This window comes from Fusarium oxysporum, chromosome 6 (genome assembly GCF_000149955.1).
Source record: "Fusarium oxysporum f. sp. lycopersici 4287 chromosome 6, whole genome shotgun sequence".
Taxonomy (NCBI): Eukaryota; Fungi; Ascomycota; class Sordariomycetes; order Hypocreales; family Nectriaceae; genus Fusarium; species Fusarium oxysporum.
The window spans coordinates 1,687,198-1,713,913 of record NC_030991.1 but is presented as its reverse complement, the minus strand read 5'-3'; the positions used below and the strand labels follow the sequence as shown (position 1 = coordinate 1,713,913).

The 26,716-nt window shown below is 49.3% G+C and overlaps 8 protein-coding genes across 8 annotated transcripts; 4 read left to right on the top strand and 4 right to left on the bottom strand.

Moving 5' to 3' along the window:
- Positions 1–64: 64 nt before the first annotated feature.
- FOXG_07255 (Na+-exporting ATPase) lies at positions 65–2,149 on the bottom strand (the record flags this gene model as incomplete). Its single annotated transcript, XM_018385867.1, has 4 exons — positions 65–72; positions 132–848; positions 907–1,789; positions 1,901–2,149. The coding sequence occupies 4 exons, from the start codon at positions 2,147–2,149 to the stop codon at positions 65–67; spliced, it is 1,857 nt and encodes a 618-aa protein (XP_018244609.1).
- Positions 2,150–3,812: 1,663 nt separating this feature from the next.
- Positions 3,813–3,998, bottom strand: FOXG_19713 (uncharacterized protein; the record flags this gene model as incomplete). Its single annotated transcript, XM_018399978.1, has 1 exon — positions 3,813–3,998. The coding sequence occupies one exon, from the start codon at positions 3,996–3,998 to the stop codon at positions 3,813–3,815; it is 186 nt and encodes a 61-aa protein (XP_018244608.1).
- Positions 3,999–4,355: 357 nt separating this feature from the next.
- On the top strand, positions 4,356–6,340 carry FOXG_07254 (uncharacterized protein; the record flags this gene model as incomplete). Its single annotated transcript, XM_018385866.1, has 5 exons — positions 4,356–4,404; positions 4,476–4,544; positions 4,620–4,726; positions 4,798–5,393; positions 5,488–6,340. The coding sequence occupies 5 exons, from the start codon at positions 4,356–4,358 to the stop codon at positions 6,338–6,340; spliced, it is 1,674 nt and encodes a 557-aa protein (XP_018244607.1).
- Positions 6,341–7,058: 718 nt separating this feature from the next.
- Positions 7,059–8,293, bottom strand: FOXG_19712 (uncharacterized protein; the record flags this gene model as incomplete). The annotated part of the gene is made up of 2 exons (XM_018399977.1): positions 7,059–8,101; positions 8,197–8,293. The coding sequence occupies 2 exons, from the start codon at positions 8,291–8,293 to the stop codon at positions 7,059–7,061; spliced, it is 1,140 nt and encodes a 379-aa protein (XP_018244606.1).
- A 1,176-nt stretch (positions 8,294–9,469) lies between these two features.
- On the top strand, positions 9,470–10,597 carry FOXG_07253 (HAL protein kinase; the record flags this gene model as incomplete). The annotated part of the gene is made up of 2 exons (XM_018385865.1): positions 9,470–10,411; positions 10,475–10,597. The coding sequence occupies 2 exons, from the start codon at positions 9,470–9,472 to the stop codon at positions 10,595–10,597; spliced, it is 1,065 nt and encodes a 354-aa protein (XP_018244605.1).
- A 791-nt stretch (positions 10,598–11,388) lies between these two features.
- Positions 11,389–11,547, top strand: FOXG_07252 (uncharacterized protein; the record flags this gene model as incomplete). The annotated part of the gene is made up of 1 exon (XM_018385864.1): positions 11,389–11,547. The coding sequence occupies one exon, from the start codon at positions 11,389–11,391 to the stop codon at positions 11,545–11,547; it is 159 nt and encodes a 52-aa protein (XP_018244604.1).
- A 2,988-nt stretch (positions 11,548–14,535) lies between these two features.
- Positions 14,536–17,967, bottom strand: FOXG_07251 (potassium/sodium efflux P-type ATPase, fungal-type; the record flags this gene model as incomplete). The annotated part of the gene is made up of 4 exons (XM_018385863.1): positions 14,536–15,180; positions 15,234–16,681; positions 16,723–17,605; positions 17,719–17,967. 4 exons carry the CDS (start codon positions 17,965–17,967, stop codon positions 14,536–14,538), a joined length of 3,225 nt encoding a protein of 1,074 aa, XP_018244603.1.
- Positions 17,968–19,132: 1,165 nt separating this feature from the next.
- Positions 19,133–25,100, top strand: FOXG_19711 (uncharacterized protein; the record flags this gene model as incomplete). The annotated part of the gene is made up of 10 exons (XM_018399976.1): positions 19,133–19,300; positions 19,379–20,557; positions 20,615–21,452; positions 22,590–22,847; positions 22,901–23,203; positions 23,250–23,720; positions 23,803–23,917; positions 23,980–24,697; positions 24,765–24,808; positions 24,860–25,100. The coding sequence occupies 10 exons, from the start codon at positions 19,133–19,135 to the stop codon at positions 25,098–25,100; spliced, it is 4,335 nt and encodes a 1,444-aa protein (XP_018244602.1).
- Positions 25,101–26,716: the final 1,616 nt, after the last annotated feature.

Below are 26,716 nucleotides of genomic sequence, written 5' to 3'. Positions count from 1 at the left end.
AAGAGCGATAGCACGGGCAGTCTCAGGGTGGTCACCAGTGAGCATGTGAACGCTGATGCCGGCCTCATGGCACTGACGGACAGAAGGCGCAGACTCGGGGCGAGGGGGATCGTACAGGCCGATAAGGCCACGGAAGACAAGGTCAGTCTCGAAAAGACCTCGGTCCAGTTCAGCTTCGTTGTCGATAACGTGGCGAATATCAGTTCGGCTGGCGAGGGCGAGAACTCGGAGTCCAAGTCGGGCAAGAGCCTCCATGTTTCTGAGAATATCTTGCTCAACATCTGGCGTGAGGTGCTTGATCTCATCACCGACAGCATAGCGGGGGCAAGAGGAAAGGACTCGCTCAACAGCGCCCTTGGTGAAGACCCATTGCTTCTGCGACTGATCATGTTCGAAAATGACAGACATCTTCTTCACGTCAGAGTCGAACGGGAACTCGGCAACCTCGTGCCATTGAGGCTTCTCTCCTGTAGCGAGGCGGAGACGGTTCCAGTTAAATCGCGAGGCAAAGACTTGGATGGCAATCTCAGTGGGGTCGCCACGGCCATGCCATTCGCCTTGAACCTGATGGACAGTGGCGAGGTTAGCCAGAGAAGCAACGTTCAAGTATTCCTGGAGTGTGGGATCCCTGGCAACGACCTCCTCGGGATTGATGGGGGTGCCTTCGGCGTCACTAAGCTGGAAGTCGATGTCCTTGGGCTGAGCATCCTGGAGACCAAGTTGTCCCTGGGTGGGGTTGAAGGGCTCGCTAGTAGCGCCGACTGAATAGGTACCACGGCCAGGAATCCATGCCTTCTTGACGATCATGGTGCCCTGGGTAAGGGTACCGGTCTTGTCAGAGCAGATGTCTAATACGAGTGTTAGTAACAGGTTCGACTCGGGATGGAGGACCACGACGGGACATACTAGTGACTCCACCAAGGGCCTCGAGACTCTTGAGGTTGCGGACTATGACGTTCCTCTGGACCATGCGTTTCGTGCCAGCGGCCATGGTAATAGTAAGAACGACAATCAGAGAAGCCGGGATCATGGATAAGCCAGTGGCTACAGCGTAGATGATGACCTCCCGCTTAGTGTTGAACTCGTTGGAACCGAGGACAATAATGGCACAGGCAATAGCAGTTCCCAAAAGAAGAAGGGCCAGCTTGGACAGTTTGCGCTGGAGGGGGGTTCCAACGTTGACGCCGAGGAAACGGCCAACAGCATCAGAAAAGGTCAAGGTCCAAGCCTGCATCCAGCGACCAGTCGAGGCAGTTCCATCTTCGCGGCGCTTGGGCTCACGACGACGAGAGGACTTGCCACGGAGAGCAACAGCGATCTGGCCGATTTCGGTGTAGATACCAGTAGCGAAGACGATACCACGAGCACGACCCTTGGTGACAGTCGACGAGCTATAGGCGACGTTGAGGCGGTCACCAGGGCCGGTATCATCAGGGAAAATGGACGCCGTCTCCTTTCGGACAGGGAGAGACTCTCCAGTGAGGAGAGCTTCGTTGGTCTCGAAGTTGACAGCTTCAATAAGGCGGGTATCAGCAGGGATGGTATCGCCCGTCTTGAGCTCGACCAAGTCACCAGGGACAATCTCAGCAGTCACGATAACCTGATTATTCCCATCGCGCACGGCATGAGCTGTGGGGGAACTTAGCGAGCGGAGGGAGTCCATGGTCTTGGCAGCTTGGAACTCCTGGAAGAAACCCACGACGATGTTGAGCATGATGACTGCAGCAACAACGCCGCCTTCAATCCAAGACTGGATTCCAAAGGAAGCCGCCATGGCGAGGATGAGCACCTACAAATCAGCGAATCAGTAAATCTCCCTCCGAGGCTCACAATCAAGGACAACGTGGGCAAAGTCGCTGTGAGATTCCTTGGAAGGGCCATGGAATGGTGGACATCTCACTAGAGTCAAAGCGTTGGCAATCTGACCGATGAAGATCTTGATGGGCTGGACACCCTGCTGCTCGTCGAACTCGTTGCGGCCGCACTCCTTAAGACGTCTCTCGGCTTCGGCCGTCCTCAAGCCGTCGACGGTATGACACTGAAGCTGCTCGGCGACTTGTTCGAAGGTGAGGGCGTGGGCGGGCGCCGTCATGGGCGTGTTGGATTGCCCGGAGACATGAGGCGCCTCCTCGATCAACTGCTGGCTCATGGCGATTGGGAGTATTTCATCCGGCGCGGTAGGAGGACGATTAGATGGGACAAGAGGTTGTTTTTTCGAGGGCTCTAGTTCTGTGCTGTTCTTGCTTGGGAAGGTGGCAAGATAGCCGAGAGGAAATACGTGGACAGAAGGAATAGGCTAGAAAGTCACTGCACTGAGGGTCTTTGACTGGTGAAGAAATTTGAAGAGTAAGAGAAGAGAGAGAAACAAGAGCCAGAAGGACGACAGAAGATCATGTCCCTTTTATCATGGACCCAACACAAGGACACACAGCGGAGTTAGTCCCGTACACGTAACTTTCCCTTTCAACCTATCCTGAGGTGCGTGCCGTCTGCCTCCCGATCCAACCCCACTTCCCCCCCTCCGCCAAGAGGGAGAGCACATGAAAAAGCAGCGTCCAGGGAATCAGGATGGAGAATTGGCTGGACATAAGATGCTCGCGTGTCGACTAGCCGTCCCGCACCGTGGCTTTGGGCCTGGTAGGCCCTGGCGAGGACTTTGATAACTGTCTTAGCAGGTGTCCTGGGAAAGAGAAGAGAGGAGCAAAGAAACTAGTCCGGTATGGGCGGAGGCTGGCGTGGCGTTTGCTGAGAGTTCCGATATGCTCCCGAGTTTTCATATTCTATTTCCGTAAAAAGCACACATGATAGGTCACCTTATGGAACATTAGCTTGAGGAACCTTCATGACATTGCCCAAGAAACAGTCATGGAACATTACCTGGTAAGGCATCCCCCGCACATTGACACAGCTGGTGTTTGCAAGTCCATCTCGTCGGCGCCCTCGACCTCGGGCCAATACTGATGGGCTTGATCTGTAGCGAGCGGAAGAGTCCCACCACCCCCTCCCCCCCGCGGGGGATCGAGGAACGCTTTTTACTCACATCTATATTTAGGAGTTTTTGAGGCTCCTTGTGTGGAGCCCCGTCGATGGAAGAAAAAGCGCAGATCTCTCGGGATCTATCGTTTTCACGCAATTACTGTTTGACATGAGTTGCAGCCCCGATGTCAAAGCGCCGTGATATTCTGCTGACGTATCATGTTTCGGATCTGGGCGGGCCTGGGGGTATTCCCTCTCCAGGGTAGTAGCGCGGAGACAGTAAAAACAATGGCCGCAGGAGAAGCCAAGGGTTTTTTTTTTTAATCTTGTGGACATTTTTATGCTTAAAAATATTATAGATTCCGAATCTGAGACTTGGAGTGATCCGGTTGGTCCTCAAAGTCCCGGCCTCCACACAACCTGACCCTGGACAAGTCGACAAGGATCTGCGTTTCTCCTGTCCATTCAAGGTTCCCAATGCAGCTTCGACCCTACAACTCGAGACACGGACGGAACCTGTCTCGAGGCTATTCACAGCCGCGGCAACACGCGCTAAAACAGACGGTCCATAATTCGTTACCCCGTTCCTTCTGATATCCATGGCGAATAAGTGAAATGGTTGCGAGATTGAGAGACTGTGAAAGCACCATGTCCGACACGCCTTTTTATGCTTATTTTAAACGCCCGAAAACGGCCAGTTGTGTACTCCAGACGAGGCTCCCGTCGGATAGACACGCGACCGATTTCCATTTCCATAACCCTCCAGCAGAATTCCAAATAGCGTCTCCCTGACTCGAGTCTCCACCTCTAATTGTGATCGCCAAGATAACTCCTCATCAACCCCCGACGCCAAGACAACCGCCACCAGCGATGGCGCCGTTGTCAAGAGTTTCACCCACCTCGCCCAGACACCGACTCTGCTCTGCATCCTCCTTATCGAGGACCGAGAGACTCAAGAGGAGTGCTGGCGAGAGACGTGTTGTCATCGCTTGAATCGCCAGCGGAATCACCGAGCGTGTCATGGACGTGGATCTTTTTCTAGCCTCTCTCTTTTTGTTCTGTTTCCTTTTTTTTAGGCCCTATTTATGAAGACTGTTGTTCCTTGCCGTTTCGGAGCCATTAGCTCTCCCCTAGTTCGTCTGGCGCTGGCTAAAATATCCCTTATCTCGGTTGATGCAGATGCCTTTAAAGATGAACGGATAGCCCCCGGAGAATGACTTAGCTTCCTTTCCATCTCTTTTTGTTTTCATAGGCTGGACCTCTATTATATTTTTTTTTTTTCTCTTTTCTTTTCCTTTTCCCCTTTTCTATTTTTTTCTCTTTTCTCCCTTTTCCTCTGTCCATCTTATTATTTCGAGGCACACGGTGACATCGCCAAGATGCCTGTCCTGAACCTTAGCGAGCTGAACATCGTGCTCAGCGTCTTGGGTCCGTACCTTGGCGCCCATCCATCTCTTGGCTCTTGCCGCTAAGGCCTTTGCTTACATGTTTGTATCTAGGCGCCTTCACGATTCTCTATGGCATCATCTCGGTCAAGATCAAGCAGGCTTGGTATCTTGGTGAAGCCCGTCAGTACCCCACATCCCCATTCCAGTCCTTTCGTCCTCTGCCTTCACATCACTACAGTATCTAACACCTCCTAGTCCCCGCCGTCTTCATTGGCGTCATCCTTGGACCTTTAGCAGCCAAATTTATCGAGAGCGAGAAATGGGGCTCTGCCGAACCAGGCCAGACTAACGCCATCACTCTGGTTTGTCCCCAGCCATCCCACGCAGCTTATCTACAAGACGCTACGAGCAAATACTGATCCCAAAGAACTAGGGCGTCGCTCGGGTTATGATTGGCGTTCAGCTCGTCATCGCAGGCTACCAACTCCCAGCCAAATATGGTCTCGCACGGTGGAAAGAAATGGCACTTTGTCTTCTCCCCATCATGACCGTCATGTGGCTCTGTACAACAGCCTGTATCATGCTCACGATTCCCAAGTTAACACTCCTGGCCGCTCTCGTCATCGGCTCCTGCGTCACCTGCACCGATCCCATCCTCTCACAGGCCATCGCCAAAGGCCCTTTCGCCGATAAATATGTCGCTCGTCCACTACGCGAGATCATCTCTGCCGAAGCGGGTGCCAACGACGGTTTCGGTTTCCCGTTTTTGATGCTTGCTACATACTTGATTCAGCACGCAGAGATCCCTGGTGCTGGTGCCAAGGCTGGAGCTGCAGGTGAAGCTGGTCATTCCGTTGCTCATACTTTGATGGCTCGTGCTGGTGAGGTTGGACGTCTGGGTGGTGGAGTTGGAGTGGCTCTCACAGAATGGTTCGTTGAGACGTGGCTGTATACCATTGTCTTGTCCATTGCATATGGTGCCGTTGTTGGGTATGGATCTTGCAAGGCTGTTCGCCTTGCTCTGAGATGGTAAGTGATCTCTACAACGCCGCAACATCATATCAACACCTGCAGTATTCATTGTCTGCCATTTTCCACCTTGTTCTAATCCTATCTTATACAGGAAGTGGATCGATAACGAGTCTTACGTCCTCTTTCCCACAGCCCTGGGCCTGTTCATCGTCGGAACCTGCGGAGCTCTCGGCACTGACGACCTTTTGGCCTGCTTCGTCGCTGGCTGCGCCTTGAACTGGGACGGCCACTACCTCCGCGAGACTGAACTCCGTCACGACGAAGTTAATTCATGTGTTGACGTCCTTCTCAATTTCGGCGGATTCATGTACATCGGTGCTATTCTGCCTTGGTCAGACTTCAACGACCCTACTGGCACTGGCATCACATGGGGTCGTCTTCTAGGTCTTGGACTCCTCGTTCTCATCTTCCGCCGATTACCTGCCATTTTTGCCTTTTATAAGCTGATGCCTGGTGTTTGCACAAACTGGAAAGAGGCACTCTTCATGGGTTATTTCGGACCCATCGGCGCTGGCGCCGTTTTCTATGTTGAGCACGCCAGACATTTGTTTCCGCATGATGGTGAGGGTGATGAGGAGGAGACCAACCTTGTTCGAGCTATGGGGCCGACAGTTTACTGGCTCGTGCTGTTTTCCATCATTGTCCACGGTCTATCGATCCCTGCACTCAACGTCTTTTATCACTACACCGGCAAGGCGCCTATCAAGGAGGATGCTGTTGAGCTGAGGCGCATTTCGATGCAGGTTGCCACCCCTGCCAATGCGGTGGCTGGCGATAAGGATACTTTTATTGCGTACAACCGCTTTAGTCGCCATGTCGATGCCAATGCTGTTGGCTTGCCGGTTAGCAGGTCTGCTAATGAGGATCATGAGTTTTCTGATGATGAGGATCTTGGCAAGGGGCGCCAATCTCCGAAGAAGAAGGGTGGTTTGAGATTTGTCTAAGAATGGAGACTGGTATGTAGGTTAGTCAGTATGGGTCTTTGCCCTAACCTCTCCTCTCGTTTTAGTTCCACAAGGACACATGGCCTGTTACGTTATATATCATGTCACTCGTTTACACAGCTTGCCCTTTCGTGACTTTCTCGTGATGGAAACTGTAAGTTCGAAAAAAAAAAAAAAAAAAAAAAAAAAAACGATGACAGCAAGCTTTAAGGACAAGTCTGACTTCAAAAGAGGTATTCTCCGATACTTATTTACGTATAGAGATAAGAGAGCCCTATCACACTTTTGGGGCTCATGAGTTACCAGTAGAGAGCACCAGAGTAACGCGCAACCTTAATATTTCTCGAGGTAGATAAGCATGCCGAAGTTTGCTTTACATGCCTCAGTTCTAAGACACTTGTAATGATTGAACTTGGTAAGCAATTATGTCTAAAAGTTTGACAAGGCCGCATTAAACAAAGCACATGCGACGACTCGAAACTACCCGGCGGGTTGATAAAAGTGGTTTTGCCCCTCCCCCCCTTCTGTTTCTAAGAGGGGGTGCCGTAACCTCTAACCGCGTACAAACCATAACCACATAACGTAACCTTCGTATAAACTGCGATAGGCAATTTTGGTTGTATGAAGATAAAGGTTATATGATTCAATTGCTGTAATCTCATATACTTCTCAATAGCAAATTCGTTCAAATTGAACTGCAAACTATCGTGTTGTGTTGTTACTTTTTTGAACGGTCAGTCCGACCCCGCGACCTCGGCGCAGGCAAAATAACCCAATCCACCTCTACATAACCTTCATCTTCTTCATCAGAATAATGATTCGGCCCACGCTCGTAGCCCCATCCATTCTGAGGCATCACGGATATTTCAATCTCTTCCTCTACATCAATTGTCACGCCAAATGGCATCATTGAGTGATTAGAAGGGCCGCCTCTGGTAGCTACCACCTGGGGGCACGTACTGATCTCAATATCATCCTCATCGGAGCCCGAGGTCCCTGGCAAAGAAGGTAACTTTCGTGTTGAGTCTACCGAGATGAAATCATCGGCGATATCGGTTTGAACATATATAACTTCAGCCTCGTTAGCCTCGCCGGGGCGAGAGTTTTCTCCGACCCATTTCTCGAGGTTAGGAATAGCTTCAAGGTGTGATTTTGGTACCATTGTAATCATCAAGAATCGATTTTCCTTATTAGCTACCTCCCGTCGTCGTAGCTGGCGTTGTTGCTCCTCAATTGTATTTGGATCAGTGAAGGTTTTGTGGATTTCCTCCCACCGAGTTGCCTCTAGAGCTTCTCGTGACGCCTTCGCTTTGGCAGCTGCTCTTCCTCGTAATTTCGGTCTATTATCTTCTTTGAGGAGGGCTTCCTCGCGAAGCTGCTTGAACCATGCTTCCTGGTCTTTTGCCTGCCTTTTGTTAGTTATCTGCAATTCCTGTTGAGCTCGATCTGACACCATCTCACGCAACTGCCGGATTGTATAAGCACCTCCATCGGGGTTACGAATCTGGCGTGCCTCCAGTTCGAGCTTTTCCTTCTGTAATTTTACAATATCCTTCTGCGCCAATTTGGCGATAATTGCATAGTCTAAAAAAGACTCTGCATCTTCTAAGGTAGCTCTCGTTGGACTGCTGAGAATTTGAAGCTCATCTCGTATCGAATTGAACTGTTTTTTGGCTGTTATTGGAGTAACAGGATGAATAAGGTTGGGAATTAAAGATTCGGTTTGCTCATGAGCTGCTCGTCGTAGTGGTTCCAAAACAACTTCCCGGTCAATTAGCTAAAAACCTGACTTTTCCCAGCCAATATATATATATAACAAGCTCTCAAGGCAACTTTTTATAGACAATTCGACATACCGAGGAACTGAAATCTCGATAATTGAAGGCCGCCGCCTCCAGTGAAGTCGTATAAAGCACTTCTTTGTGCGCGCTTGAGATGCTGATAGACCCCCATATCAAGAGGCTAAAGGAGATGAGTTGTATGACTAAGGAGTTAATAAGGGATAATATCGAACATTATATAATACCAAATAAATTGGGGATCCTTATGAGCTGAGAAACTATCTACAAGAAGCATTCTCTTTATTGGGAGATTTCTTTGGATTTTTTTTGGAGGCCTGGAAGGCGATCTCTTGTGACCAAGTTTCCCTTGTGATCTCGGGGCCGTACCCAAACCACCCCTCAATCGTGAAGTCATCAAAATCGCTGCTTTTTGCGAAGGAGTGCATATTGAAGTGTTGTAGCCTGCTCTAGCTTGCATTGGCATGTATGTACTCAGCTGATGTAATACCCTGTCATCACCAACAAGCCAAGATCTTGGCAAAACCTTGGCAGCCAAAAATGCCTCAAGTATTCTGCTGCCTACCAGTCAATTCCTCGAACCCATGGCCAACAAAAAGAATTTCGCTATTACTTTGCCAGTTTTTTTTTTTTTTTCATTTTTTTTTTTTTAACATGATCTGAGGTGCCGGAAGCGGAACTCTTGCTAGCCATCTGGTATCACTATATCGGTGATTCGTCTTCCCACAGTCCCGTTATTGTGTAAGAATGGCATTAGCACTTTAGCTTGATTTCGCCAAGAGAAGCCTGGCATCATAAATGACTCTCAGCACATAAAGGCTACGCCCGCACTTTCGGCGCCAATCTTGGTGGAGATGCCACACGAACGACCGAAGTATCTACCTCAATAATATTGCCACAGGTCAGAACAGGAGAGTAACAAGACAGTAATTTCCACCTAAACCTATCCTTCTTGCAACCGGGGAATCTGGGGACTCGCTCGATATACTTTCGATTTAAACAGTCTACACTTGAGTTTGGCTTTCTCGAGACGACAATTCTTGCGTTCGTGGCCTGCAGACAAATGCGAATCTCACTACCGCCGCATCATATTCGCAGCCATCCCCAGGCTTGTTGTGGGCGGCTATCCTGAGAGCACTTACGGTCCACTCTGCTGTAACGAGAGGGGTAAGCCTTAATTATGGAATCGTTGAGAAACATCGCCAAGCTGAGGCGACTGCAGCACAATGCGACTGCTACTACTAATTTAGAGGTCGAAGGTAGCACTGTGCAGCCCTCGAACTCCTCTGCAGAGCCGGCACCTGATACTCGAAAAGCAGTATCAACTGACATGAACGCGGATGAAGCGCCTCTGATTCCAAATTTAACCAATTTCGATGGCAGCAACACTGCGCCGCTGCAGCGGTTCATCGCACTGCAAGAAGGGCATGGGCACCGTATTGAACAAAAACTGCGCAAAAGGTCGCTATTTGATCGATGGAGGAAAATACTGAGCAAGAAGCAGCCGCAGGAGGATAATAAGGGACCTATATTGTCGGCAAAGTACGGCAGGTGCCAGGAAGTGGTTGGATATGGCGCATCTGGCATCGTCCATGTTTCGCGCAAGAAAAAGGAGAATGGAATTGGCGAAGAACTATACGCGGTGAAGGAGCTCCAGCGTCGGTCGCGGGAGACGGAGGATGAGTACATCAGGCGCTTAACCGCTGAGTTCTGCGTCCTCAGCGAGCTACGCCATCCAAATGTGATCCGCACGCTCGAGCTACTGACAGATGAGAAGGGGAACTACTGCCAGGTGATAGAATACTGCGAAGGTGGCGACCTATTCACGCTAGTGTACTCGGCAGGGAAGTTAGAGGTAGAGGAGGCGGACTGCTTCTTTAAGCAGTTGATGCGCGGCATCGAGTACTTGCACGAGATGGGTGTAGCGCACCGCGATCTCAAGCCAGAAAATCTGCTGCTTACCAGGCACGGCAGCCTCAAGATCAGTGATTTCGGCAACAGCGACTGCTTTCGCATGGCTTGGGAGAATGACGTCCATCTTATGTCCGGGTTATGCGGTTCAGGACCATATATCGCTCCAGAAGTGTATACAGATCAGGAATACGATGGCCGAGCAGTCGATGTCTGGGCTTGCGGTGTCATTTATATTGTCATGCGCACGGGGAGTTACCTCTGGCATCAGGCCAGAAAGGATCAGGATGAGATATATGCACACTATCTCAAGGATCGTCGTCAAGAGGAAGGTTTCAGTCCAATTGAGTCGTTAAACCCAGTAAGTTCCGTTCCCGTGTGCTTGGCTTTTCACGATTAAACTATTGACTAACGAGGCAATTAGTCAAACTGCCGGGATATTATTTACTGCATGCTAGATCCGAATCCGCTTCGCCGTATCACGGCATCACAAGTCCTGCGGTCGCAATGGGGTCAAAACATACAACTTTGTCAGGCGGCCTTCTAGCGCTGGCATAATTGAAAAGTGGCGTCACCTACATCTAAGCCCGCAACAAGCTAGAAAGGTTAGAAAGAGACTCAGCTACACATCGTTGTCATATCATCATACGCTATGGCTATATGCATATCTCTTGTCTTAGGAGTAGATAGCTAGGATGCTCAAAATAATCAGGGTAGTTCGCGACTGTCTTGAAGCCAGGTTAACGGTGGTCGAAACGCAAGGGAACTGGTCTGTCCCTCGACAATGAACGTTGGGACATATCCGGCTTTCTAAGTGACAGCTTCTAAGCTCGACCCGCTCGACGTACAATTTAGCTGATAACCGATCATTGGGAGCGTACTCTCTAGTTATATACGGCTCAGCCCTCAAACTCCACTATCTCCTAAGATGTCGGAAACGGCCGAGGCGATGCGTCGTCATCAAGCGGTGTTATCTCCTTGCCATAAGGGTATAGTTTTTAGCGCTAACATGGTATATTTCACGGTCAAAAACACTCGCTAGCCTTGCAAAGTCTGATCTCCGGCCCCCATTCGGATCTCGATACATGCGATGCCGTAAGCCGGCTGGATGGATTGGGGTCCAAGAGGCAATATATGGTATTTCGACTGTGTAACTAGACAAGATGTAAATTTCAGCTCCTAGAATGCGACCGTAATATTGACGGACCAGAGAAGTTACTCGGGGCAACGATTCGATTGGGCCAAAGCCCTCCTGCTGCCGGCGTTCCATAAGGTATCGTGCGTAAGATCTTCCTCAGGAGCGATGTATGGACCCGAGCCTCGGATTCCGGAAACCGTATGAACCTCTTTGTCCCAACCAAGGCGGACACATTCACTATGGCCAAAGTCGCTGATTTTGAGAATGCCGTCGCCAGTAAAAAGAAGGTTCTCACACTTGAGTTCAAGATGCGCAACCCCTATCTCATGGATATTCAGCACCGCGCATCAATTGTTTGATATTGCAGTCCGCGTCCTGCCACTTCAACGTGCCCACCATGCGCATCAAGTTATGCAAGTCACCACCAGAGCAGCACTCCATCACCTCGCAGTAGTCACCCTTTGTGTCCATGAGCAATTCGAGTGTGCATATTACATTCGGAAGCGCGCTTAAAACACAAAACTCTGCGGTCGACCGTCTTATGCACATATGTTCTGTCTCCTTCGGCTGTCGCTGGACATTCTTGACTGCATATAGTTCTGCGCCCGCTCCATTATCCTTTTTCCTGCACGAGACGAACGCGATACTGAACTTCGTACGGCCCGCTACTTCCCAGCACTTGCCGCACCTCTCTACCAGTGTTGCCGCGCCAGCCTTGCTTCTCGGACGTAAGCTGTGCTGTGATATGTTTATTAGAGTTCCACTGACTCGATACCAGCAACGGCATGCGCGCCTACCGTCGCCGTATGCTCGAAGGTTGCTCTGAGTCCTTGATGTGAGTCTCTTCGTGTGGTTGGAGCCTAAATGGTACTCATGACCACCTTGTGGTTCTGGCAGGACAGTAAGTTCCTGTAGCGGCATCTTCCAACCACCCGCAGACGAAATCACAGGCCACCTGTTCGAGTCTTATCGACAGTAAAGCGGTCCGAATACGTTGTAACTGCTGGTGGCGAAAGTAGGTTGCTTTTCTTAATGCAGAATTGACTGCCAACCAGATTTTTTCTCCCAGGTAAATGAGTCTAAACAAGACAAGGAAGGGATTCAGGCGAACGGGCTGATACAGCACTACGTTGCTAGGAATTTCTGCCAAGAGCTTCGCCAAGATGACCCCGCTTCTAGTATGGCCTCAACTCTTGATTTCGCTGCCGAGGACTCCGATAACTTGGCCTTGGCTTCAAAACGGTGGGAGTCTTTGTTATTATGATACTGTATCCATATAGGTTACCCATGCTAAGCTCCCTTTTTACATATCTAACGCACATTGGTGCCTCCAAGCGATAACTAGTAACAAAGAGAAGTCAATGACAGTAGTCAATAGCTGCTTCGCACGGTCATTATTACGCCTTGTCCCCAAGGTGTGACAGATTAGCATTGCCTTGGGGCGCGGGTCGAGAGATCTTAACGAGTGGAAGATGACAGCGCCAAGTAACCCGCCAAGGCGTCCAGAACCAGCAGCCCCGCTTTTCAGAGGACAATGATTACATTGCACGCAAGGTGTCGCACTTAGCGTGCTTAAAGGGTTAGAGTGAATATGATGAGCAGCAGCAAATGTGTTGATTGATGTCTTAAGTTGTCTCTTGTGCGGGGTATTCCATCCCGCAGAGTTACTTAAAGCATATAGCTAGATTACTAATGCCTACCCTGCGACACAAGGTCTATCGGCGTGAAGGTAGCGAGTGACAACTCTCCCCTGTAAAAATTCTTTCTTGGCACGCACTGTTAGTGCACTGTTAGGAGCGGGATTTTCTACGGGCTACTCGGCCACACAATACTGCGGGGACGCCATCGGCTCCCTAACAGCAGTTTTCAGAGAAGGAATTTTGGAGAGTTCACCTTCTCTGACAACACCTTTGTCGGATCTAATGGCGGCACCTCAGAACCAGAACGCCTTAGATATCGGAGGACGGTGCCCGTGGCATCGGTAGCGACATCCTCCCGATCAACGACGCCGATTGCGATGGGTTTTTCCCCTTTGAAGGCAAGCCGCACCGCCGGCCTCTGATTCCTTCCCAAGGTTTTTCCCTGCCGCCACGACAGTCGACTACGAGCTACAACTTGGTTACTGGAGATTGTGGACTGCGTCAGCAGATGTAGTGATGCGTGAGAGAATTCTGGTCGGTGGAAAAAGCTCGACAGTAGATTGCCCCCGAACCCGCTGACGGGTGACGGGCTTGAGAAATACAGCACCTTTTGTGCCATTGGTATGCTGGATGGTGAAGGAAGCGGGGTTTCCCTGTACCTAGCTAGCTCAGCACGTCTTTTGCTCCAGTAGGAGATCTGGCTTCGTTACAGCCACCCAGACGAAAAATATACAAACAAACAAACAAACAAACAAACAAAGGTAGCGAGTGAGGGGTCGTTGTCGCGTGCTAGGAAGCGTATGTCATCTGATGTAGAGAGCTGTCACCTGTAGGTCCCCCGTCTAACATTGAAATGCTGCGAGGCGCCTGAAGTGGTTTATTACTTTTTCCCAGAGCTGGACTTATGTCGGGCGTTTTGATGGGTTCTATTACTTATGCGCCTAGCTCGTGGATTGCTGATGGACTGGTCCAAGGCGACTGCAATTGAGCGTCTTGCAAGGGTAGAATTGATTTTAACATAAAAAGATTTAACAACTACTAGTTTCGTCGTCTCATTCCCTTCCTGTCAAGATTGAGTATCACTCTATGCTATTTTTATACTAAATTTGTTTTATAGTTTTTTACCCTGTAGTTAGACTGTAAAACTTATGATGCCTTAATATGTTGGCATAGATCTGGATTCGGTGCATAATAAACAATATTTAGATGTCATAACTGGTTGATGCCCAAGTTGGTCTGAACATCAAAAGCCATAAAGCGACTTGCTAGCTCAGCGTCTGTAATGTTGGGGCTCGGTTTCGTAACTATAATCCTTTTTTAGCTATGATCTGACTTCCTTGTCCTCGCTTTTCTTTGTATTGTGATCGGCTAACCAGCATGTAAAACCTACAAAGATTACACCGTCGGCCTAACTGCCAGCTACCACCTGTGTTATAAACAGTGTGGGTGATCGGTTTCCTTTTTCACCCTTTAGATTTCCGGATGCATTATGGTTCGTATTACTCACTATTGCTGAGCTACGTAACTTTACCAAAATCTACATCTCATCAAAGGCACATCCCATACTTACCTATCCGCAAGGACTTTACCTATTCTATAAATCTTCAATTCTCCGTCCCAGGATGCCTCTATGGCAGGCCACAAGAAGGAGCTGGCATAATGCTCAGAATATGTTGGTCTGCTTGCATCTCATCGGCCGAACGCGACTTACTGAGCCACCTTCTCTCCCGCACTGGCTCCTGTCTCTTCATCCTGGCTGCCGGTACCCATGTTGTAGTAGCGTCCAAAAACACGAGTCTCCAAATCCGCAACGTTACCAGACACCTTACGAGCCTGGCGGCGGAAGTAGACTCGCTTAAGCCATTTCCAAAATTCGATCCCCATAAAGAAGACCACCGCCGCGATAAAAACAATGCCCCACTCCCATGAGATCGGCGCGTGCTTGAAAACGACAGTGTTCAGTCCGGGGATATAGATGATAGGAAACATTGTAACAAAGCCCGCGACAATAGCCCAGAATAGGAAGGAGTTGCGCCAGACGTCATGCATCCACTGAGTAAAGTATCGCTTGCTCTTGGGCTGCATACGGAAGAATGATCGCCGCATGTTGATCATTTCCCAAGCCAGGAATAGCGCAAACCACGTGAGGCAGGCAAAGGTGGTCGAACGGGCTCTGAAAATAACTTTACAGTCCTCACTATAACTGTTGTTACAGTTCTCACCGATATCATCGGCGCCACGACCAAAGCCGTAGAGGACCAGAACAAATGAGGCTAGGCATAGGGCTGCCATCCAGAGGCCATAGACTACCATATCAAGGAGTAGCTCTGGGGTAAAAACGCCTTGTTTCAACTATTGCGATGTTAGCAAAGTGCATACATAGAATATCAAGAACGAATACTCACATTCTGGGGTGGGCGCTGCATGATATCAGGTGCCGCAATCTCAAAGCCAAGGCCCATATCTGGCATACCGGAAGTGATCATGATAATCCACAGAATTTCGACTGGGGCCAAGGGAAAAACAGACAATCCATTGCGATCCTTGAAGGCTAGCCCAATAAGGAGAGTGCACGCCTGGGCGATATTCTCCGCAAGAACATGGAGAATAAACTTTTGGATATTATCAAACATGCGTCGACCTTCTTCCACAGCATTCAGAATCGATGCGAAGTTATCATCCATGAGGACGATGTCGGAAGCCTCTTTGGCTACATCTGATCCGGCCAAGCCCATCGCGATACCAACATCGGACCGCTTTAGACTTGGCGAGTCGTTGACGCCATCACCAGTCATAGCAACGAAAGCTTTACGGCGGTGCAGGGCCTCAATCATGCGTACCTTCGTTTGGGGAGCGCACCGTGCAACAACAAGCGGCAGTAGAGGAAGATTGTCGACCTCAGCATCAGTTAACTTGTCAAATTCAGATGCGGCCATGACCATGGATTTGGCAACGTCCTTGGGGATCTGCGAAATCTTCTCAGGCAGAATGCCAACCTCCAGGGCAATAGCTCGGGCAGTTTCGGGATGGTCACCAGTAAGCATATGAACACTGATTCCGGCCTGGTGGCACATCTTGACCGACGATGCGGACTCAGGACGAGGAGGGTCATAAAGACCAATCAATCCTCGAAAGATGAGATCATTCTCAAACTGGGATCGGTCCAGATCGGCTTCGTTATCGGTGACGTGGGGAATATCAGTGCGGCTAGCCAGGGCAAGAACTCTCAGACCTAAGCGAGCGAGTGATTCCATATTGCGAAGGACGTCCTCTTTGACATCATCTCCCAGTTCTCGGATCTCATCGCCAACAGCATAAACAGGGCATGAGGTCAAGACACGCTCAACAGCACCCTTAGTAAAGACCCATTGCTTCTGAGATTCACTATCCTCGAAGATCACGGACATCTTCTTAACATCAGAGTCAAATGGAAACTCGGCAACTTCGCGCCAGCGAGGCTTCTCACCACTTGCAAGTTGACATCGGTTCCAGTTGAATCGTGAGGCGAAAACCTGAATAGCAATTTCGGTAGGATCACCACGACCATGCCATTCACCCTCAACTTGGTGGACAGTGGCGAGATTGGCTAACGAGGCGATGTTGAGGTAGGCTTGAAGGGCACCGTCTTGGGCCGCGAGCTGCTCAGGATTGATGACGGCACCTTCAGAGTCCTCAGCTTGGAAGTCGATATCCTTAGGCTGAGTTTCTTGGAGGCCTAGGTCACCCATGGTAGGGTTGAAGGGCTCGTTGGTGGCACCGATGGAGTATGTGCCTCGTCCAGGAACCCACGCCTTCTTGACGATCATGGTGCCTTGGGTCAAGGTGCCTGTCTTGTCTGAACAAATGTCTTGGGCTGTTAGTAGAGTGGCAGGAAGGTCACCTTGGATGACTTACTGGTTACCGCGCCTAGGGCTTCGAGGCTCTTCAGATTGCGCACGATTACATGTCTCTGAACCATACGCTTAGTGCCGGCGGCCATGGTGATAGTGAGCACAACGATAAGAGAAGCAGGAATCATGGAGAGACCGGTTGCAACAGCATAGATGATGACCTCCTTCTTAGTGTTGAACTCGTTGGCTCCCAGAACAATAATAGCGCAGACGATAGCCACTCCCAACAGCAAGATGGCCAGCTTGGCGAGCTTGCGTTGAAGGGGCGTCCCAACGTTGACACCCAGAAAGCGCCCAACAGCATCGGAGAAGGTCAGAGTCCAGGCTTGCATCCAACGGCCCGCCGAGGCCTTTCCCTCAGCATCTCTCTTGGGCTCGCGGCGGCGGGAGGACTTGCCACGAAGGGCAACAGCGATTTGGCCGATCTCAGTGTAAGTTCCGGTAGCAAAAACAATTCCACGAGCTCGTCCTTTAGTAACTGTTGAGGAGCTATAAGCAACATTGAGACGGTCGCCAGGGCCGGTGTCATCAGGGAACGTAGTGTTGATTTCCTTTCGAACGGGCAGTGACTCTCCGGTGAGCAATGCTTCGTTGGTCTCAAAATTGACAGCCTCAACGAGGCGGATATCAGCAGGGATAGTGTCACCTGTTTTCAACTCCACCATATCACCAGGTACGATCTCTGCTGTAACCACAACCTCGTTGTTTCCATTGCGGACAGCATGGGCGGTAGGCGAACTAAGTGAGCGGAGAGAGTCCATGGTCTTTGCCGCTTTAAATTCTTGAAGAAATCCAACAACGATGTTCAGGAGGATAACGGCAGCAATTACGCCACCCTCAATCCACGACTGGATGCCGAGTGATGCTGCCATAGCGAGAATAAGCACCTAATTCACCCCATCACCAAATCAGCGACTCTACCATTGCCTAAAAAAACCTTCAACTCGACATGAATGGTGTCATGCGTTCAAGTCAAAGGGGGGGTAATGGGACATCTCACTAGAGTCAAAGCATTGGCAACCTGGCCTAGAAGAATCTTGAGAGGCTGGACGCCCTCTTGTTCGCCGAACTCATTCGAGCCATACTGGCTGAGGCGTCTCTTCGCTTCTTCGGTGGTCAATCCATCCTCGAGATTGGCATTGAGTTCCTCGGCGACTTGTCGAAACGAGAGGGCATGTGCCGGCGCCGACATGGGCGAATTGGCCTGACCCGAGACGTGGGCAGGTTCTTCACCTGGTTTTTGATTCATTGTGAAGGTCTCAATTTCTGTAAAGATGACAGAGCTGTTAGAGAGAAAAATGAGAACCGCAACCGGAGGAAGCAAGGGCTGTAAATAAACCCAGAGTATATGCGGGGGTTGTCAGGGGCTAACTCCTGCGTGACGTAAGTGGCGACAGTGACGGCGAGGGAGGAATTTGGACCAGGTGCTAGGCGAGTTTGGTTCGGTTCATGGTTAGGTGTTGAACTGGAAGTTGTTCTTGGCGGCTTGGCAGTAAATAGTCGGGTTTGAAGAGATGGTTGGTGAAATTACACATGACGACGCACAGGCCGCACGCTATTATTAAGAACTCGTCATTGGTCACAGTCTATCCAAAGCATCCACCAGCGGCCATGCCAAGCCCGCCCAGACGTACACCGCCGCCATATTGTCGCCAAGCAGTGGGGAATACAGTATAGAGTATCATCGCAGAGTTTTCCTTGCTCCGTGCGCATACACTACGCTTCGCCAAGAGCTCTGGTGGGTAAGTGGCTTAACAAATTTTTTGCAGGTGCAGAGCGAGGATCCTTGTCTAGATTGGATTACGTATGGCCAAGAGATGCCTTGCCATGCCAGCCAGACTGTAGCGGCCTCCTTATGCTTATTCTATAGTATTGGTTAGACTCAATTCTTTACAACGTAACGTTATTATTACGGCGATATAATCTGAACGAAGATACAAGCTCAACCTTGGCGTGCGAGAGAGAAGAGAAAGGGCTTTTAAAGTCGCAGCGGGGATGCTAAGCGAGAGTCCCTGGCTTGATGCCCTTTTACTCTTATCTTCTTTTTATCTTTTTCTTGTAGCAAGACCTAACTCGACCCTCCCATAACCCTTGCAAGGTCGGCTCCTTTCAATCTTTACCTAACCGAACAATCTAGCCTTTTGTGGTTGAGAATTACAGTAATGATAGAGTAACCAATCAGTAGCAGCGGGAGAATTATTAACAGATGACAGTGTTCAAAGTTAAAGACAAAAGTATGTTGAATTATTTTCCTTCCCTTATTTTTCTCTAGGCGAACTGCCTTACCTTGTCTAGTATCCACCATCCCATATGTTGTTCAGCGATGGCTAGACTATCAAACATCAACCCTGGGTCTGGCCCGTGACTTAACTCCTTCAAAGGTTTTCAAGCAGCTGGTCTTGCTCCCCATCGAAATGGGGCCGCTATATCCTGAGCGCAACCAAAGGATAGCAGCCTGGGCCCACGCGGCTGCTGTAGCAAGTGATCCTCCTGCGCCCACAAACCCCGAAGCACGCAACCTGCATGATCAGGAAAATGCCCAGCGCATCGAACTCCAAGATCTACATTGTGAGGGCAAGCAGGTATGTACACTTTGTCCTGAGTACATGGTGGCGTGTCCCATAAATCTCGTTCTGACTGGTAAATCACGTGGGGAAAAGACCTACAGCAGTCTTGTTTTGCTCTGGCTCGCCTGGCAGAGTACTGGCGTCGTGTATGGCTACATCGGCACGAGCCCCCTCTACGTCTTCAGCTCGACGTTTGCCCAGCAGCCAACATGGCATGATCTAGTTGGCGCCCTGTCCATCATCATTTGGTCACTCACAATTATCGTTACCATCAAGTACTGCTTCATCGTGCTCTCGGCCAATGATGGCGGCCAAGGCGGCACGTTTGCTGTCTATACCCTACTCGCTCGACATGCTAGCATTGTGCGGACGGATCCTAATGGCCCTAGAAGCCTCATTGACGGCCTTGACCGCAGAACAGATACCGAGTTGTCTCGTGCGGGGAGATGCTTGCGAAACTTCATCGAAACAAGTAGAGGTGCAAAGATAGGCTTGAAGCTCATTGGAATAATGGGGGTGTCGATGACCTTGGCCGATAGTGTCCTGGCCCCAGCTCAGTCCGTCCTCGGTGCAGTACAAGGTATCCAGGTGGTGAGTCCTGAGCTCGGCAGGCCTGCCATTGTCGGCGTCACTTGCAGTATACTTATTCTACTCTTCCTACTGCAGCCTCTCGGTACATCCAAGATTGGCACTTTCTTCGCGCCCATTGTCCTGATCTGGCTCCTCTTTAACCTTGGTGTCGGGATTTATAACCTTATAGAATACGACCACACCGTACTCAAAGCATTTAGCCCATATTTTGCCTTTGCTTACTTGTATGGCTCAAGTGGCTGGAAGTCCCTTAGCGGTCTCCTTCTCGCAATCACCGGCGTTGAGTCACTCTTTGCTGCTCTCGGAGCCTTCGGCAAGCGTGCCATTCAACTATCTTGGTTGCTTATCGCCTATCCAAGCTTGCTTCTAGCCTATGCTGGCCAGGCAGCCTATATCTCTTTCGACGAGACTGGGATAGCCTTTACGAATCCATTCTTCTATACTGTCCCAAGACCAACACTTTATTTTAGTGTTGTAATTGCTGTTTTGGCTGCAATTGTAGCCAGCCAGGCTATGATTACGAGTTCATTCCAGCTCATCTCGCAACTGATAAGACTAAGTTATTTTCCGCACATCAAGATTATATATACGAGCCGCCGCTTTCGTGGTCATGTTTATATGCCCTTTGCGAATTGGTTGTTAATGATTGGTACCGTGGTAGTCACAGCCATTTATAACAATGTAAGTATCTCATACCATTCTATCAAATAGTGCAATTCTAACATGCAGCAATGCAAGACAACTAGCCTTGGCTATGCATATGGCACTTGCGCCATAACCGTTTGTTTTCTCACAACATGCATGGTTTCGCTTGTTGCGCTTATCATATGGCGTGTTCATCTGCTGGTTGTATTGCTGATCTTCCTCGTTTTCATCTTGCTTGATGGTGTTTACCTAAGTGCAGCGTTAAGTAAGGTGCCACAAGGAGCTTGGTTGGCTCTAGTTTTATCTTTCTTACTCTCTGCTTTGTTATCGTTATGGAGATGGGGCAAAGAGCAACAATGGGCGGCAGAATGTCAGGATCGAATAACCCCCCCCGAACGCCCCATATCCCAGAACTCGTCCCATAATACCTCAAGGGCTAGTTCCAGAGATATCCGCGACAACAGCTCAGCATGCCAACTTGCCTACGACAACATCCTTTTCGCCCCAGGCCTAGGGATTTTCTTCGACAAAGTTGGTGGTCCCAGTGACCATATTCCGGAGGTTTTTACACACTTTGTCCACAAATTCCGTACTAGGCCTCAAGTCGTCATTTTCTTTCATATGCGATCACTTTCGCAGCCTACTATCCCGGCCGACCAACGATTCGTCATCGCCCGTGTTAATTCTAACATCCCGTCCTGCTACCATATTGTTCTGCGGCATGGTTATATGGACGATGTTCTTACATCCAACCTTACCCGTATAGTTATTGGAGAGCTTATGGTGTTTATCATGAGAGATTCCTTTGAACCTAGCGAAGACGAGTTACCCTCAGACATACGACAAGAGCTTGAATCACTTCGTGCTGCGGAAGATACTCAGACGGTATACCTAATCGGCAAACAAATTCTGCGAGTTCAAAAGAAGGATGGTAATTGCATTAAATGTCTTATGCGCCGTGGGGCTTTGGGAGTCTATTTATGGATTCGAGAAAATTTCAATGGAAGGTTGGCTAACCTGGATATCGATCCCGAGAGCCTCGTCGAGGTGGGATTCATAAAAGAGATCTGAAATCATAACGTTTCTTCCCCAAATAACATTAGATAGGAGGGACCGGGTGAGGATTACGTCATTGTCTATTGGAAATCAGCCGTCAAATGCTCTGCGTACTTTCACTCTACAACTGATGATCGGATGCCGGACTCATTTTAACACTTCATATCCAGTCCTCCTATCTCAAATCTGATCAAATAGGCCCGAAGGTTTTCCAGAGCATGTTTCAAAGCCCACTAACTTGGATTTGAAGCTATTCCTTCGTTGGCAAGACCCGAACGTTGGGGTGGATTCAGATGTTGAACAACCCGATTCATTCAGGCCCGAAGAGTAGTTTGTGGTCACAAATCCTGTAGCTCTTGGACTCTCTGTTCGACTGCGACTTTACATGATTGTTGTCGAAGGGGGTAGGAGATGTAACTGATATACCATATCTAACTCAGTATTTCGCCATGAATTGGTGCAGTGCACATGTTTCTTTATTGAAGAGCTAAGACAGTTTTCCTCTTTAAAAAAACTTCACAAGTATTAATCGACTTTCCGGAGGACCAAATCTATGATCTATGCTCAACTGAGCGGATCACTCTTCTAGATTGTTCTGTCTTATTGCACAGCACTTTGTAAAGTTACTCCCTTGATTATTCGCCTTGGCTTGTAGGTAGCCCCCAGTTTATGCAGAAATGCTAAGCCACGTGCCGAGAAACTAGTCAACAATACCCACTAACCACTTTCATGAGCCCTGCCGTGCGCCAAAATTAGGAGAAAAACGCTTATAAATATCACTCACAGCACTCCCAATGTGTTTCGTCGCAAATTTTGCCTGGTACTATTTACTCTCTCAGATATTTGCAGTCAACAGCAGCCCACCCCCGCTTTAAAATACTAGTTCTGCTACATAATTTGTTTTTTACAATGGGAAAACCTTTCATAAATTTTTTTACTCTGCATTGTGGGTTTTGACCAAACTCTGTAAAGCGCTGCATGCAAGCTCCTGCGAGCTAATTACGATTTTTAGATGTTTACATTCTTGCCGCCGGCCTAGTCGCTTTCACAGTGATAGCGCCCTATGGTAACATCGATGTTATAGATGCCTTGTTCTTCGGCATCAGTGCATGTACTGAGTCAGGCCTGAATCCGGTTGATGTCAAAGACTTGAAGACTTACCAACAACTTGTCATCTACATCATTCCCACCATCAGCCATATGGCTGTTATTAACATTGTGGTTGTCGTCGTCCGTCTCCACTGGTTTGAACGGCGTCTCGAGCAAGTTGGTACTGCTATCATCGCCCATGACATATGGTTGACGATGCTGATGCACGCATAGCACCGCACCTGATCCGCTCGAAAGCCCGTTCCGCACAAATAAAAAATCCCAGTGTACCAGCCACTCATGACTGTCTTCATATTGGTCAACTGGGTTCCACAACCGCAGATCCTTCTCTGCCCTCCCGATCTTCCACGACGGAGCCAAGAGAATCCTTGAGAGATGACCAATGCGATGACCTTGTGCCAGAACAACATGCAGATGTAGAGCAGGGTCGTCGTATCGCTTTTAGCCACACGCTTCCTGACCATCGGACGGACGCCACAACCATATACGCTCCGCCCCTCAGGGGCCGTCATCGCAGTAAGACACTTACTCACCCAACCGAACCCAAAGTAACATTGTTTAGAGCGCTCGTTTTCCAGAACCCGACAAAGCCGACCTGAATCTACCGGACATCTGGAAAATGATACGGCACTCATGTCAATACCTCATGATACCTTATCAGCCACTCGAGTTGGTACAAGAGAGGAAACAAACTCAAGGTCTGCCGCACGAATGACTACCAGAGCAAGTCCAGACTCTCGCCCGCGCGTTCGTGATCACTTTGGTCTAGAGCATACCGCGTCGATAGAGCGTGTCACATCGTCTGTCTTTGTTTTAGGCCAGACACGAAGCCGTAGTCGAGGTTTGAACAGAGGCCGCCGTGACGCCTCTCGACCTCGAGCACCCTACACTCATGTATCAGATCTACCTCAGCTGTCTTCCCGAGTCACTATTGGGAGGAACTCGCAATTTCATGGACTGACTGTGGAAGAACGAGAAACCCTGGGAGGCATGGAGTACCGCAGCCTAAAGCTGCTCTTTTGGATTTCTATGGGTAAGTCGTATAGCTCGCTAGTCGATGCTTCCTCATGACCCATGACCTTCGCAGTGAGGAACCGAACCTGACTCGTTGCAAGGATACTTCTTGGCTCTGCATATCCTAGGAGTTATCTGTCTCATACCATGGATTCAGCATGCCCCTGCCAAGTATACCGACTACCTCGACGAGGTCGGTCAGAATAAGATATGGTGGTGAGTTTCTACCCTATGGCCGTACTTGATTCTATGTTATCCTTCTGACTTCCTGATATAAGGGCCTTCTATTCCGCACAAACCATGGCGAACAATCTCGGTTTCACTTTAACACCGGATTCCATGGCCCACTTCCGCGATGCTACGTTCCCTATGATAATCATGACTTTCCTTGCTTACGCCGGATATAACTTCTATCCCATCTTTTTACGACTTATCATCTGGACGTTTTACAAGCTTGTGCCTAAGAACTCGGCCCTACGAGGACCACTAGCATTCCTTCTTGAACACCCACGCAGATGCTGTATGCTCCTGTTCCCAAGTCGCCCAACCTGGATCCTGCTTGGCATACTTCTATTCATCAACTTCTTTGATGTACTGCTACTCATCGTCTTGGATCTTGACAACCCGTCCGTCACGGAACTACCTCTCGCCCGGCGGATCTTAGCTGCTATTTTCCAAGCTGCTTCATCGCGCCATACAGGAACGTCTACTTTTGATCTTTCGAAACTCAACCCAGCAGCACAATTCAGCTTGTTGGTGATGATGTACATCTCTGTTTACCCCATTGCTTTGACCATTCGTGCCTCCAATACGTACGAAGAACGCTCTCTAGGGACCTATGCTCCTGAACAAGTGAATCCGGACGAGAGTACAGGGCGAAAGTACCTTGTTTCGCACATGCGAAATCAGCTAAGTTTCGACCTGTGGTATATCTTTTTGGGGATCTTTCTTATATGTATAGCTGAGTCGGAAAAGATCATGGATACCTCACAGCCTGTTAGTACCGAACCTATTTGTTTGTTGTACATCCTGTCTGAGAATTGCAAACTGATCAGTTCGATAGGAGTTTTCTGTTTTTCCTGTATTTTTCGAAGTTACCTCTGCATAGTAAGTACTTTGACTTGGCTCATCTTTTCAAGGTCTAAATTCATGTCTCAGCTGTAACGTCGGCTTAAGTCTTGGTCACCCGGCTGTTCAGACATCTTTCTCTGGCACATTCTCTGTTTACGGCAAGCTTGTCATATGCGCTATGATGATTCGAGGTCGTCATCGCGGCTTGCCGTATGAGATTGACCGCGCCATTGAGTTACCAAGCGAACGTCTGGTAGATGATGAAGACGAACGAGGTCCCTCACGCAGACCCTTACTGCTTAGTGACGCTGGCAGTCAAGCAGGGTAATGGAGATTTCTGTTCCTATCATATATGGAAACTGTTGAATACTGGTGAAGATAAGACCGGCTAACCGGAAGACCGAGCTACCGGTTGGAGAGCTGTCTCAGCACTGTAACAACCCCTCAGATAGGTCATTACTAAACAGATAGAAATGGGGTTCTAACCCAACCATAACAAAAGGGGGGGGGGGAATTGACAACATATTTTCATCCCAATATTTGACGCTTCCCTTCTTCAAGCTTTAGTACAATACAACCATTGAACTGTTAGACATTACGTGTATTCGGTTCATTGATGTGAATTGGTGTGTATTCATGTTGTGTTCTGTTGAAATCTACCCCTTAGAGGTTTTACCATTTCGGCTGTAATCTTAATGTATCCCTGCTTGCACGTGAGGCCCCAGCACCTGTTCAACACACCCCCCCAGACTGGCCATCGTGGTTCAGTCTGTGCAGTCCGTATTCCTATTGTCAGGTTGGCCATCCTTCCGATCCCTTATTCGGCTTTTCCTCCATCGAGATGTTCCTCTGTTCTGACAAAGTCATCCGCAGTGAGTTCCTTGGTCCTTCTCTCTTGAATCCTGTCCTTGATATCCACTAGGCCAACCTGTGTGACGAACTTCTGGAACTGCTGAGCGGGTAATGCCTTCGTGAGGCCGTCCGCAATCATCTCGGTGGTGGGAGTATGCCGGACCGAGATCCGGTTAGCGAGTGCTTCCTGGCGTAGCCAGTGGTTATGGATGTCGACGTGTCGAAGTTTGGTCTGCAGGAGCGCCACGTCGGCATTAATAAGCCGAATGGTCTGCGCGTTATCGCACTGAATAGTAATTCTTGAGTTATCGAGAGTTACGCCGAGCTCGGTGATTAATCTGGAGATGAACATGGACTCCTTCGCAGCCTGCGCAAGTGCCAGCAACTCCGCCTCTGTTGTAGAGGTAGTCACGGTGTCCTGCTTGTTGGCGCGCCATCCAATAATCCCTCCAAATAGCTTCATCACGTAGGCTTGCGAGCTCTTCCGATCGATTGTGTTGTCGGCAAAGGAAGCGTCACTGTACACATCAAACGTGTCTGTTCCGCCGAGTTGTAGCGCGAGTGCCCTGGTGTTTTGCAGATACCGGAATAGGTGGTCCAAGGCCTCATGGTGATCGTCGCTCGGGTTCATGTTGAATCGACAAAGTCGAGAAACAGCAAAGGCAATATCGGGTCGAGTGATTACTGCCAGGTAGAGCACTGATCCGGTCTTGCGTTGATACTGCTGTATTGACGCTGTTGATGCGCGCTCTTCGTTCGGAAGAAGTTCTTTCGTGGTCATTGGAGTGAGGGAAGGCTTTCCCCCTTGAATCCTAAAATGACTAGTGATCTTATCCACGAATGACGATTGCGACAGCCAAATCAGACGTTGGTTTCGTTCGCGAATAATCTCAATTCCAAGAAACCACTGTAGCGTATCTCCTCCAGAGAGTTGGTATTTTTCTCGAAGCTTGCCTATTGTCCATTCGACCGATTTTTGATTGGTCTTCTCGTAGGCAACAATGAGGTCGTCCACATAGAAGAATATCAATATTCCTCCTTTCGAGAGACAGCATGGCTCATGAGGTACAGACTTGAACCCAATGTTCGTAA